This window comes from Culex quinquefasciatus, chromosome 2 (assembly GCF_015732765.1).
Source record: "Culex quinquefasciatus strain JHB chromosome 2, VPISU_Cqui_1.0_pri_paternal, whole genome shotgun sequence".
In the NCBI taxonomy this organism is placed as follows: domain Eukaryota; kingdom Metazoa; phylum Arthropoda; class Insecta; order Diptera; family Culicidae; genus Culex; species Culex quinquefasciatus.
The window spans coordinates 58,721,069-58,735,364 of NC_051862.1; the positions used below are offsets into that span (position 1 = coordinate 58,721,069).

Sequence of the window (14,296 nt, forward strand, 5' to 3'; positions counted from 1 at the left end):
CAAACGTTGGGCGGTTTAACGAGGAATATTTAATTTCCCTCGAGACGAAGAATTGCGTTGGAAGTGGGTAAATGTTTGTGATTCAAAAGAACAACAGAATGAGTTATCGAGGTTGTGCAGTGCCCATTTTGAAAACAAATGCAACTTCTGAAAAAATTAAGAACAAAGGTTTCACAAAAGAAGGTACCAACCATCCGGAAGGAAGCAATCGATGAAGACTGCTCCAGGATGGATACGACCCTAATAACTCCAAAATCAAATTCATTTTAAGTTATTTTAAATATGCCGAACTCATCTTCGCTCTTTTTAAGATTATCTGAATCCGGATCCTTTAATATTTCGCCGCAACCCGACTTATCATTTTTACAATAAAAAATATGCTAAATGAATAAATCTTGTGATCGATTACAATATTTACCTTTTTTTGACAAATAGTAAATTGGTTTCACTTTAACGGTTCAAAATTGAGGCCACTTTGCAAACCATCATTCAGCACCTAGATTTTTCCTAATGAATCTGAATCGCGTACAAAATAGTCAAATAAATTTTGAGCTCAATTGAAAATTTTCGATAAAATAATGTTCGTGTAAGATTTTATTTTTACTCTTGAAGAAATTATTTATTGTTTTGGTCTTTATTATTTCTTAAAAAAGATTTCTTCAAGGGGAAATTTACTTCAAAACATTCAAATTTTCGTTTAGCAACTTCTAATAAATTTCTTAATGTTTTTTTGCATTGTTTTAACGTAAAAATAAAACAAATCAAACATTAAAAAATATTTTTTGTTTAAATTTGTATTGCAGAAAGTTTCGTGGTTTGATCTGAATATTGAATGGTCAATTCTTAACATATTAGGCTGGTACAAATATTTTTAAAAGTTTTTGTCAACCCCCCCTTCAAAATTGGCCCGAAAAATCAGGGGGCAAAAAAAATATTTTTACAGTAAACTTTTTTAAATATTTGCATCGGCCTTATATGCCAATAGCCAAAATTCGGAGACATTAAAAAAATGCCTTCAATAATTTTTTTTAAGAGAAGGAAAATATGTATCTACAAAAACAAACCAACTTAAAAATTGACATCATTTGGCTTTTTATAATATGGGTCGAAGGCTGTTAATTCTGAAAAATTTAATACAAACGTAAAAATTTCACGAAAGTTTGATTTGATTCATTAAACGAATGCAAACACATCCGAAATTATTTCAAGAAACGATTAAATTTAATTGAAATAAGAAAAAATCGCAAAATTTGTTTGAGGTCAAACAATTATTTATAAAGCAGTTTTAATATGTGGAAAATACAAGACTTATAGAGTAACATTCTTTTTAGAAGATTTATTTTTTGTTAAAATTTGCTTGCATTAACTTTTTTTTTTTGGTTTTCCACAAAAATATTAAAAAAAAGAATTACTTTTCCATTGATTAACGGCAAATGTTTGAAGGTCTTTCTTGACAATCATGGGACCATCCATAAACCACGTGGACACTTTTTTGGGAATCTCGAACCCCCCCCCCCCCCTTCGTGGACAATTGTCCATACAAAAAAAATCTTTTTTGTATGGAGCGTGGACAATCGCCAACCCCCTAAAGTGTCCACTTGTTTTATGGATGGTCCCCATCTGAAAAACACCTAGATTGAAAAGTTAATGTTATTAAAATGAAACTGGCAACAAGCTTACCAAAAGTATCAATAAAACTATCAATTGTCTCGTTGATCAAAGTATTTGATTTAAGTTGTCATTGGTTTTTTTTTGTTTTTTTTTTGTTACATAATTTCAAAACCAATGGAATATCTAAAAAAAATACCAACATTTGGTGTCGCAACTTCGAGAAATTTCAACGATTTTACAAATTACCTTTGAAGGTATGTCAATAATTAAAAAAAAAAGCTTTGAATTTTTTTTCAATAAATGCATTTATTTGGGGACATCATTTTAGAACAAAATTAATGACCTTGTCAAAATTGGTCAAAATTTTCCCATAGTTGATAGAACACTGTAATACAAAAAAAAAAATGGTAAATTTTCTACAATCAACTTTGAAATTCTCTGTTTTCAATGAAAGCATTCGTTTTGGTACATCATTCTACACCCAAAGGAAAAAAATATATCAAAATCTGCAACAGTAGATTTCCAGCAAAAAAATGTTACATTTTATAACATTCTTTGCAGCACGCCCGTAGCTCATTTTTGCCCGTTTGTAAACATGTCAGTGATCTGCAATTCTCACCAACACATATAATGCTAACGCAACACTTCAAAGAGAAGAATATCTTGGTGCTCCTTCCCTCTCAATTCATCAAGCGTCCAAAGGGACGTGGCGTTACATCGTGCTGCCATCTGTTTTTTTTAAGTGCAAGAGTGGAAAAGTGCTGAGTCATCGTCTAAAAATAGACGGCGTCCTATCTCGCCCAGCAAAATGAAGTCGATAAAGTAGTCGGTTTCGATGAGAAAAAGTGGAAAACGTGGTCTCAAAATAGCGACGCCATTCCCCTATGGCGCGGTGGAAGCGTGTCGGATCAACAACCAAGAAGTTGAATGTTCAATCCTCGTTCGGTTAAGGTTTTTTTTTTGCAATACCAGCAAACAACAGTCAGCAATGTCGATAATTGTCGGTAACGGGCAAAAATGCCATACTCCTATATCGCAAAAAAATGCATAATGACAGATTTCATGCAGAATCTGATATACTTTCATGCAGCCATGCATCACAATCATGCGACCGCCGGTTGGGTGTAGCAAAAAAAAAATAATGATCTTTTCAAAGTTGGTAAAATTTTTCCCATACATCCAACAGTCGCATGATTGTGATGCATGGCGGAGTGAAAGTATATCAGAATCTGCATGAAATCTGTCCTCATGCATTTTTTGCGATATGGGGGTATGACATTTTTGCCAGTTACCGACAATTATCGACATTACCGACGGCTTTTTGGTTGTATTTCACAAAAAAAAAAACACTTTACAGAACGAGGATTAAACCCCGAACTTCTTGGTTATTGATCCGATACGCTACCACCGCGCCATGGACACTTGATGAAAAGTGAGTGAAAGAGCACCAACATATGCTTCTCTTTGGAGTGTTGCTCGGGGACGGACCAGCATTATATGTGTTGTTATAAAATGTGACATTTTCTGCAGCAAATCCAATGTTGCAGATTTTGAGATATATTTTTCCTTTGGGTGTAGTTCCAGAGGAATTTGATTAAAAACTGTAATACAAAAAAAAATCTATTTTTATCCGGTCAACGAAAAATTTTGCAATTTTTCACTATCAAAACATTACTTTAAATTGGTAAGATATCAAATTTCGCTTTTGCATAATCCTTAAGACAAATTTCAAAGGGTTAAGGAATACTTTAATTTGGCATTTTTATTGACCCCATGCTGGGGAAAAGATGCTCAAAATGACCTGAACAAGTAGACAAATAAAAAAAAATCAAAAAAATATTGAGCAGTAGAGGGTTAATAAAATGAAAATTCTTGCAAGAATATTAAAAATAAGTTTAGTTTGAAAGGAAAAATATTTCTATTTAATAATTTAAAACTTTTGCTTTTAGAACTTTTTCATTTAAAGCTCATGATGGAATTGAATCTGAAAGGCATATATTTTTGAAATAAATGAAAAATTAAAAAAAAGTTATTTTTTTTGCTTTCAACGTATTTGATCAAAATGTTTGAAAGAATGGAAAAATCACAAAATGTTACCAAAATAAATTGTTTGGCCGCTTCGACTTTTGTCTTTTCGACCTTATGTCTTTCGAACTGTTGTTGCACATCTGATTAAAAATATATAATAAAAACATTAAGATTTATTTCTCGCGAAAATTAACAGTAACAATAATAATCATAATTCAAATGCTGTGTTAGATCTTTCAGGGTTAAGGACCGGAGTCTGAGATACTGCTGCAGAGAGAAATTGTTGAACACAAAACTGGGTCAGCACGCTGAATAGTTCTATATCGAGTGTTGGAGTACAAGTTGAAAAGTTCTTTAATTTGAAATTGGTGCCAGAAATATAGCAAAATCGATATTTATTTGCAGAGTGCTTAAAACCATTCTATTTCATATAAAATTCTCAATTAAATTTTTTCTCAGTTTATTTACAAAACATCAGAATAGTTGGCAATGCTATGGCAGGGTTGCCAGCGGCACTTTATGGCACCCTCTCAAAGTGCACTGCAAACTTATCACAGCTCCGAGTCCGAGTCCTGAAGCCGGCGGTGATTAGTGAGCTGCTCTCTGGCTCTGTTTATAGTATGTACTAGTACCAGTACTAGCAGTAGTGGTGCTAATGAGGAGGTAAATATTGCATCGTTGACAAAGGACGAGAGAGAAGGACGATAAGGCTCTTCACAGGCACGGCTCTATTGTTGTTTGTTTTGATGGCCATTCATGGGTAAACGTTTTCACGTCGGGCGTCGGATGAATGGTTTTCTTGGGCTTAATTTGCTTGCGATTCAAAGCCGACCTAATTGTGCGAAAGGATTTTGAATCCAGGTGAATTGTTAGCTGAGCTACCGAGAGTTATTTGAGATTGAGGATTTTGAAGCGAAAAGACTTACAGAAGCTTTTTAAATTCTATCATAAAACTACAAAGTATTCTTTTACGCATTGTTTTTCCTTAATGGCAAAACAATAAGGGTGTGGTAAGACGAAGGAGTGTCACAGTGTGTCTCCCTGTCAGTCATAAAAATTCACGACCTTGTAGTCGGTCATAACTCATCAACAAATCATATCACGTCCACAACCCATGGTCATTCCAAGTCCCTCGAAGGAATGACACAGGAATTTGGTCAGGTTGGTGTTGGTGCAAAGCTTAAGAACTTAGATTTTTATGGTAGTTTAATTCATTTTTTCAGAAGAATTCCATAATATTTAATTTCAAATTTTCATCAATTTTAAAACTGTAAAACTTTTTTTTTCAGTGTACCTCCCAGCATGCCGGAGAATCAACAAAGAACTCTACGAGAGAGCAAAGAGTCATAAAAAAGAGTCCCAACTCGTCACAGCTTGTGGTTTCGGAACAGGTCCCCAGCTCCCTGCTGCGATAATGCTAACGATAATGATCTAACCTCAACCTTCTGCTTTATGGAGGAGTCAAAAAATCAGATTTGTTTTCTTAGCAAACTTTTTTTTTAGAGGTTAGAATTCTCCCAATCAATTATCGGTGTCATCGCACATCTGGGTGAGGCTTTTTTGGACACACCTTTTCCGACTGTCGGAGCTTTTTTTTTTGTTCTTCCCACCAGACTTGATGGATTCTCCCGTTGGAGATTGGTCACGACGACGACGCTAAAAGCTTTTTCGCGCTATCTTACTTTACGTCCGGCGGATCGCTGATTTCCTGGTGAGTGATAGTGCACCATTAGTGGGGAAATTGGGACATTTGGGGTGATTTAAACAGTTTTTTATTTGAGCATCATTTCTGGTATTTTTTCCTGAAATGAATCAAAGCCTGGCAATTTTTTTTTTTAAATATGCAAGTGTTGCAACATTCATTAATTTATCAAACTTATATTGGGAAAATGTTGGTGAATTTGCAAAAAAATAAATAAATCCAAGCAACAATGTCTATGAGAAATAACAAATTTAATACAAAAACAAAACGAAACCTGGATTAAATTTTCAACCCCACAGTCCCCAATGGATTTTCAAAGTCAGCAACAAAAAGGCAAACAAGGTTTAACTTTCCGTCCAAATCTCATTCCCATCACCAAGCGTTGAACCACTGGCCAAGGTTGGGCATTGGACTGAGCAGCAAACATTGTGTTTGATATCCCAGCAGGTTGGGCATAGTTTTATGAGCTTTTTCCGGGCCGCGCACGATGGTTATCGGTTATGGGGTGGTGGTGTCGTAAAACCGCGGCAGGAGCTACATTATTGTAATTGGACCAGGACGAGCATGATGACTGTTGTTTAGGAGGGAAGGAAATAAAAAAATAGACAGTCCCGCAGTTCTTCCGGGGTGCTTCCTAGTGGTTAAGGGGAGGAGGGAGCTTTTTTTTCGCGAAACGATCAACGCATTTTGTTCACAAAGTAATTTATGGCAGCGGTGATAAATTCAATTTGATGAGGAAATAATGAGGATGGGGAGCATTTGTTGCTAAATGGTGATCAATAAAGTGTTGCAAATCACACAAAAAATCAATTTTTATACCAATTTTGAAACATCGCGTTGCAAAGAACTCTTAAATTTTTAGCAAATCGTGGGTTTGATAATTTTACTTGTTTCATGTGACTTTGCCAAAGTTTTTTCAAGCATGAATTTTTGGGGTCAAATTCAGCCGTTTTTTTTATTATATTATTATGGAAAAAGTAAGCAGTTTGGGTGAAATTTATTTATAAAAAAATGGACAAAGTTACTAGAAAAATGGCAGGTTGTAAAATAGGCCTGAAACTACCAATGAAAAACTAAAACTTAATAAGATAAATGCATATAAACAAAATTAAGATTGATGAAGAAACACATTTATAATAAAAAGTAAAAAAAAGTTTTTTATAACTAGAATAAATGCTCAAAACGACCTCCTCAACACGGAAAAATAAAAAATCGAAAAAATGAGTATTAGAAGTCGAACGATTATCTGCACTAGAATAATGCGTCTGATTTCAAAGGTTTAAACTGCCCCTGATCGCATAAATGTCCCATATGCATTTTCATCACTTTTGAGTTCTTGATGCAGTTTCGTTCAAAATCGTGTGCTCTTTCCGAAAAGCCTATAACATCCAGTACTTTGTTCTAGAAATCAGGAGGAAATCCAGTTTTCCATGAAAACTTAACAGGTAGCCTTATGTGTGGGACAAACTACAAATGCGTTTTTCTCAGCTTGCCGTTTTTGCATATGGGACATTTATGCGAACATGGGCAGTAAATCACCGTTCAAACAAATCAAATGTGCACTTCTCATACCATGCAAATTCCCATAATTCAATTGGGTGCGGGAGATTACAGAAAACGACTTGTTAAGAATAAATCAACGGTAAAAAAAATATTTGAGGGATTTTATTTTATATATTTTTTTATAACATGACTAGTTTTATGACATGATATCTAGAATTCAGTTTGAAAAGGACCTATAAACGATTGTCTTTCATATTTTTATACTGCCCATGTTCGCATAAATGTCCCATATGCAAAAACAGCAAACTGAGAAAAACGCATTTGAAGTTTGTCCCACACATAAGGCTACGTGTTAAGTTTACACGAAAAAACTGTATTTCCTCCCGATTTCTTGAACAAAGTATTGGATGTTATAGGCTCTTTAGAAAGAGCACACGATTTTGAACCAAACTGCATCAATAACTCAAAAGTGATGAAAATGCATATGGGACATTTATGCGAAGTACCCAACCTGGTCAGAGGACATCGGCATGACCTCAGATGGTCATAACTTTCAATTTCATGAAGTTTGATACGTCGGATGATAGGGTTCATTGCATATTCCGATAGTGTCCCTCAGTGGCCACCGGTAACCGGTTCCGGAGTGACCAGGTTGGGTCAGAGGACATCGGCATGACCTCAGATGGTCATAACTTTCAATTTCATGAAGTTTGATACGTCGGATGATAGGGTTCATTGCATATTCCGATAGTGTCCCTCAGTGGTCACCAGTAACCGGTTCCGGAATGACCAGGTTGGGTCAGAGGACATCGGCATGACCTCAGATGGTCATAACTTTCAATTTCATGAAGTTTGATATGCAACATGACGGATTTCTAGCGTGACAATTATTGGAACCGTTTAGGGTACCCCTGGAACCGGTTCCGGATTGGCCACAGTTGGCCAGAACCGATACCAAACAGTCAGGGGTAGTATGTAGTATCCTTCTGCAATGATTTGCAAAATAATCCGTTTCAAAAAACTGGTCCGTGTGACGGTTTTATTTCAAAAACTGCAAAAATCAAGTTTTCCGGAAGTTCCGGGTTACCGGAACCGGTGGCCACTATGGACCAATTATTTTTTCTGGGGCTTAAAATTCAGGTTATTATCTGTCGAATGCAACCGGAGGCAACCTGCTATGTGCAATCGTTTCGGAGATACAGTTCCTTAAAGTAGGGGCCTCAAAAAGGACTTTTTTCGGTTATAGCATGTTCCCGGTGGCCACGGTGTCCAAAACCGGTTCTGCCGGTCGGATTCAAAAAAATCAAATTTTGGCAGTAGAACAGCTGCATGATATATTGAGTATTTAGTAAAATTTAGCTTCAAATTTATTTTTTTATTGACCTTGACAATATTTTTCTTGATCTATGAAAATGATCGAATACATCTTTGAAAATAGTTCCAACGGTTTCTCGTAATTTTGATACGGTTTCAAGAAAATTATGCTTTTGAACTAGTAATAAAGTCAGTATACATTTTATTTAAAGTTTTTGTTTTTCGGCTCTGTTTAAGGTTGAAAAAATTCATAACAACAAATTTCAAGCTAAATTTTCATAGTTTGTAAGCAAAAAGTATCAAAAAATGCTTTTTATATGTTTTTTTATTTATCATAGAGACTTTACAATTTTATTCGTTTTTACAGTTGTACTACAGTCCAGACTCGATTATCCGAAAGCCATGGAAAAATTTCAAATGAAAAACTATATTTTTTGTTTATGATTCACCTATCCGACGTCCCATAAAAACCTTCGCATAATCGAAACATCGGATAATCAAAACTGTAAAAAAATCAAAATAGCATTGAATGTATGAGAAACAAATTTTACTGTATTCTTTCCAATCGGTGAATTCAAATTTCGAAATTCGTATAAAAACTGCTCAAAAGTGCTTTATTTATTTAAAAAAAAACGAATAAAATGGTCGCAATTTGATTCTATACTCCATTTTTCAAAAAAAAAAAAATTTATGGCCAAATTATTTAGGGTGAGGGGTGACATTTTTGAATTTTCACAGTCTGAAACGCATGAATTACCCCATTATTGGTTTTCCGTACCATAGAAGTTTTTGATTTTGCTGCACATGTACTTAGTTCCCGAGCAGACGGAAATAACTTTGGAATAACATTTTTTGCTATTTGAAAATACTAGGCCAATAACATTCTTTGTTATTTATAACAAAATTTGCTATTCGTCGCTATGATTTTTTTTGTTATTGGGTTGTTATTGTAATAACAGACTAATAACATTTTTAGTTATTATTCGAACAAATCTTTGTTATTATTTTTTGTTATTTTAATAACTAATCCGATCATCCCAATAACATATGGAGGTATTCTTCCATAACAAAAAAATGTTATTCCAAAGTTGTTTTGGCTTTCAACCAATACCAGACCAATAACAAATTTTGTTATGATAACATAAACTATTATTAAACCCTTCGGCAAAAATTGATTTTTTAGGAAGATTCCATAACACTTTTTGTTATTTTAACAGTATTTGTTATTGAAATGACATGAATTTTGTTATTACCGTCTGCCTGGGTTGGTAAATGTGCAATTTTATAATTTTATTTATTGATAACAAAAGATTAAACTGTAGCATGATATTTTGCTGAATAAACTTGTGCAAAAACACGCTAATATTGGAAAAAAATATTTAAAATTGTAAAAGTTAATTTTTCTAATATACTTTTTATCAAAATTTTACGTATCTAAAATAAAGGTTTATTTAATAAAACATTCTGCAAAACATCTCATGTTGGTAAACAAACGACGTCATATTGCCAATGTTATTAGGTTACGATTATCGCCGAGGCCCTAACAAAAACAGAGTAAAAAAATAAACATTAATTGTTTTATGAAACATCTAATTAATATGAAATTCAAATGCATTTTTTTTAAAATTATTTCAAATTAAGGTCCCTTGTACTTTCAAAACATCTGTTAACGCCTTCGTTTATGCTTCTCTCACATCGCTAAATTTCTCTCTTTTCATTTTTCTTATTCAAACACTCTCACTACAAAACACCCTCTCTGTCTTTCTCTTTATCAGTAAACAGCTGATTCCGTGCCGCTGACTGACAGCGCTACACATGCACATGCGTTTACTTTGTGCGCGCATTTCGCGCTCTCTCTCTCACTTTTGTTATATTTTGCGAGTGGCGGCACGATTGTAAATAACTCGCTCGCCGACACAGACGTCACCGCCCCGCTGCACTTATGATCTATAAATTATGATATCTAAATATATTATCCCGTCACTTTCGCACAGACGAACTGCTTGAAACATACACGATAAGTCTCGTAGAAAGAGAGTTTGCTGTGCAAAAAAAAAAGGATGAATCATTTAGTTTATTTATTTTCGCGAATGTAAAGCTCACCGAACCGCGAAGCGATCCCGATAAGAAATCGCCGGGATTCGAAGGGCGTCCGCCCGACAAAGCAACAATTTCGCTCGACGCCTAGCTGTCAAAGGTTGCGTTTTTCTAGTCGGCGCGCGGCACGTTAGCCTAACCGAACTCACTTTAGTGAGTTTGCTAGCCGTATTTGACCGAAGGGTTAAACTAATTGATTGCAATTCTTGGACCAATCAGGCGCCGCAAGGTTTCCGCTAAGCAATTCATCAAATAGCACGAGAAACTTTCGCGCTAATTGGCGTTGCCTAACGCGTTTTGACATGCATGATTTCGCACAAGTTGCTCGCTGTCAAATTCTGCTTTGTCAAACCAGAGCAGAAGAAGAATGTTTGTTTTTGTTTTTGGTGGTGTAGGTCATCTCTCCGATGGGGAGGTTTATATTTAGATTGAAACCGTACAAGTGCGCCGTACAATGTGTCGGCACTGAATCAATGGTCTTGAAATATTGAACAGAAAGGGTTGCGGGACTTACGTTCCTCACTGTCGTCCAGCAGCAAGCCTTCGTCGTCCTCGGAACGTGTCCGGCGACGACGCCGGTGACGCCGGCCCAGCTGGGTCATCCCAAAAACGGACCCCAGGAAACTCGGCAAGAAATCCATGGTTCAGCCAAACTCAGCAAAAACCTTTTCCCTCGCACGAAAGTGAAAGCACAACACTAGCAAAAACTTCAGAAGAAAGCAGACAACACCAAGCTCTGCTGCACACACGTGAATTGCACCTTAATTTCACTTAACATTGAGCAAAAACCATGAACACTTCACAGCTGACCGGAGTTTGAACTTGACCGCGAACGCGAAAACATTACACAAAAGTCACCAGAACCCGTAGGAAACTGACGTTTCGAGCGAAATAATAAACCAAAACTGATAAGGAAACCTCCACAGATTTCGAGGGAATTGAACGCGCGCGCGAATGTGTCAGTGCAAGACTTTCGGAAGATGAGTGCGATACAGAGAGGCAAGAAGTAACAAGTAGGAGTAAAAGTGCAATCGTTCAATTAAAACGCCCGCGAGCGAGAGAGAGAATGAAACTGTAAAGTGGGGTGAGAAAGCGTGATAGAGAGGAAGGAAAACAAGAGAGAGAATGAGAAGGGGAGCCAAGAACCGTCAAAACAGATGGGGGTCGTCTGGGAAAAGTATCAAAGTATATCAAAATCTTTTAAACTCGTAACAATGAAGATCAATCTCATTCATTTCATAGTAAATTTTCATAATGTTATCTTTTCTCTAGAAGGCATTAAAGAAGAGGACTACCGTAACTTGTGGATGGCCCCTCTCTAGCAAGAGAGCGGCAAGCAGCTGTTTTGATCGGGGAACGTGTGTGAGTATGAGTGTTGGTGGGCGTTTGGGGCTTCCGACGTGTTTGTTGGTATTTGTGAAAGGGAAACAGCCCCATGGCGATTGCTCCCCATTTCCATTCGGGCTTTTGTGGTGCGCCTATGGAGCTATGCCATAAAAGCTGCTCTGCTATAAATAAAGGAGTGGTTTGAATTAGGGGTTGAAAGCTCTGGGGGATACAATTAAAGTTATTGTGCAATTCTTTGATTCTTCGAACATTATTTGGACTATTATTTCTGTATTTATAAATTTGGATGAGACTTTGTGTGTACCTATTCTATGACCAAAGAAAACAAAGAATTCTGGCCTTACAAAACTGCTACAAAATTTATAAAATTCTGTATCTTGAGAAAAGATTTTCTGATCATTTTGGTGTTTGTATTGCTTAGGACATCTCTGTAAAAAAAAGTTTCACTATAAAAGTTAAGCCTTTCCTTAGGACAATTCACTATATAAACTAAGCTATTGCTTAGGACATCTCTGAAAAAAAGTAAAACTATGCAAAAAATAAACCATTTTTTAATTCCATGTTTGGCCAAAAAATATTAAATTGCGCACATAAACTATTTTGGAGAAATAATTTTTTTGGCATATGTTTAAGATGACAAAAAAAAATATCTTTTGAATTTTAGCACAAGTGGGTTTTTTTGAAAAAATCAAACTTTTAATGAAGTCATTGTTATTGTGGATATCAGTTTTTTTGTAGAGCGTCCAATTTCCCGGTGTTACAAAATTCCCGGGAAATCCCCGGAGTTCCCGGAAAATTTTAAATTTATCGAAAGTTGTTCAGATCTTGGATCTGATTAAAATTCTTCAACAAAATTGTTTATAATAGATCAAAATAAGTGAAAGGGTCAATGAATGCCGTAACCGCTTGAAAAAAAAAACAAACAAAAAATTAAGAAAATGTATATAAATTTTCTAAAATTATAGGATGTCTTTCTATTCGTACAAAATATCAACAAATATTCATTAGTATTTTTTGTTACGTATTATTTTTCTAATCATAGCGTTTGGACAGCGAGTAAAATTAATCCATGCTTCAAAACCATAAAATATGGCTCTGTGAACAGTTTGAGAGAATATGATAAAGAATAATATTGAGACGAATATATTGGCAAATCTTTTATCATGAACAAATCTTACTTGTTTGAGGTCATAAATAAATAGATAAGCATTGAATTTACCTTAAAAATCTGCTTTTTTCACAAGAAATATAATTTTTATGAAATCACACTTATAGTTTTGAAATATTTGGAGCGAGATTTTGAAATATGTTTGCATTTTTTGGACACGTTTTTAAAATACGAAGTTATTTTTAAGCATTTTTTTAATGATTCAGCCAAAAAAGTCTTCGGTTGAAATAATTTTCAAAGCAAAAAAAAAAACTAATTTAGTGGTTCATATCATATTGGTAGCTCAAGTGCTATATACATTTTTAGCTTTAAACAGTAATTGCTCGAACAGTTTTAAACAAATTAACCAAATCCTTCTCGCACAAAATGAGACATTAAATAATATATTTTCATGCATACAGTTTGGCCATGGTTAACGAAATCATAAAAAATATTTTAAGCTTGGTGGAAAGGGGTGCCTTATTTTCAAATGAAATAACAACAATTTTCGTTTAAAAAACTAACCAGACTTATAATAGTTTATTGTTATTCCAAAATATCGTAATTTTTGTTGCTTAACAAATAAGCAAGATCCCAGTTGTGAAAGTTCAGAAAATAATATTACCTTAAAAATACATTTATATGAAAATGTCAGATGAGCTCCAATAACAGTTAATTAAATTAAATTTTGTTTTTTCATTATTATTTACAGTGTATGTATTTTTTCCGTTTTGCCCTTACCTGTACCTTAACATTGCCGAAAACACCAAATTCATCAAAAATTACCCTACAAGTTTAAGTCAAAAAACACAAAAAAAATCCTCAAAAGCCTTTATTTGATTTAACACGGATAAATACTGCAATTCCCCACGAAAACAGCATGGAAAACAACAAAAGTGCACGGATCGGGCTAAACAAATTTTGGGGGTTCCCGGGCAAAAATAATTAAACCCGTTTTTTTTTTGTTTGGCCATAAGGGTGACCTACGCCGTGTTAGGGTGGTCCGAAAAAATCCATTCTCGTCAATTTTGGCAAAAACCACTTTTTATAAAAATCAAATATGAACTGTAGCTCAAAGCAAGTCCGTCACGGTGTGTTTTTTAGAACAAACAAATGATAAAAATTCGGTATGTCTGATATTTGGCACCGTGAAAGAAGGGCTCTTTCCCGACATTTTGCGGGGTATACCGAAATATTTCGTCGGGGGGTCTAGTGCAACTTTTTTTATGAAAATTATTTTTCGATTTAATGGGATATTTGTTCAAAAAAGTCCCAGAACATCGGTGCATTCATGTTGATATCACTCAAACTTCTTATGAATATGCCTTGGGGACTCTAACCAACTATCAAAAATCAAAATCAAATTATTCGCTCTACAGCATTGCCTTGGCGTTCTCGATTGCGAGATTCCTACTCGAAACTAGGTGTCCGAAGGCTTGATTGTTGAGGCAATTGCAAACCTCTTTTAACACCTTAGCTTCCATCCACCCCGGGATTCGAACTGACGACCTTTGGATTGTTAGTCCAACTGCCTACCAGCGACTCCA

At 35.1% G+C, this 14,296-nt stretch overlaps 1 protein-coding gene across 1 annotated transcript in view; it reads right to left on the bottom strand.

Annotated features, from left to right (window-relative positions):
* Positions 1–11,259, bottom strand: part of LOC6038130 (probable phospholipid-transporting ATPase IA) — a 158,512-nt gene extending 147,253 nt beyond the window's left edge. Inside the window, exon 1 of the mRNA XM_038250598.1 lies at positions 10,770–11,259. Within this exon, the coding sequence (XP_038106526.1) occupies positions 10,770–10,896 (127 nt within the window). The 5' untranslated portion in view covers positions 10,897–11,259. The remainder of the gene's footprint in view (positions 1–10,769) is intronic.
* Between the last annotated feature and the right edge of the window lie 3,037 nt (positions 11,260–14,296).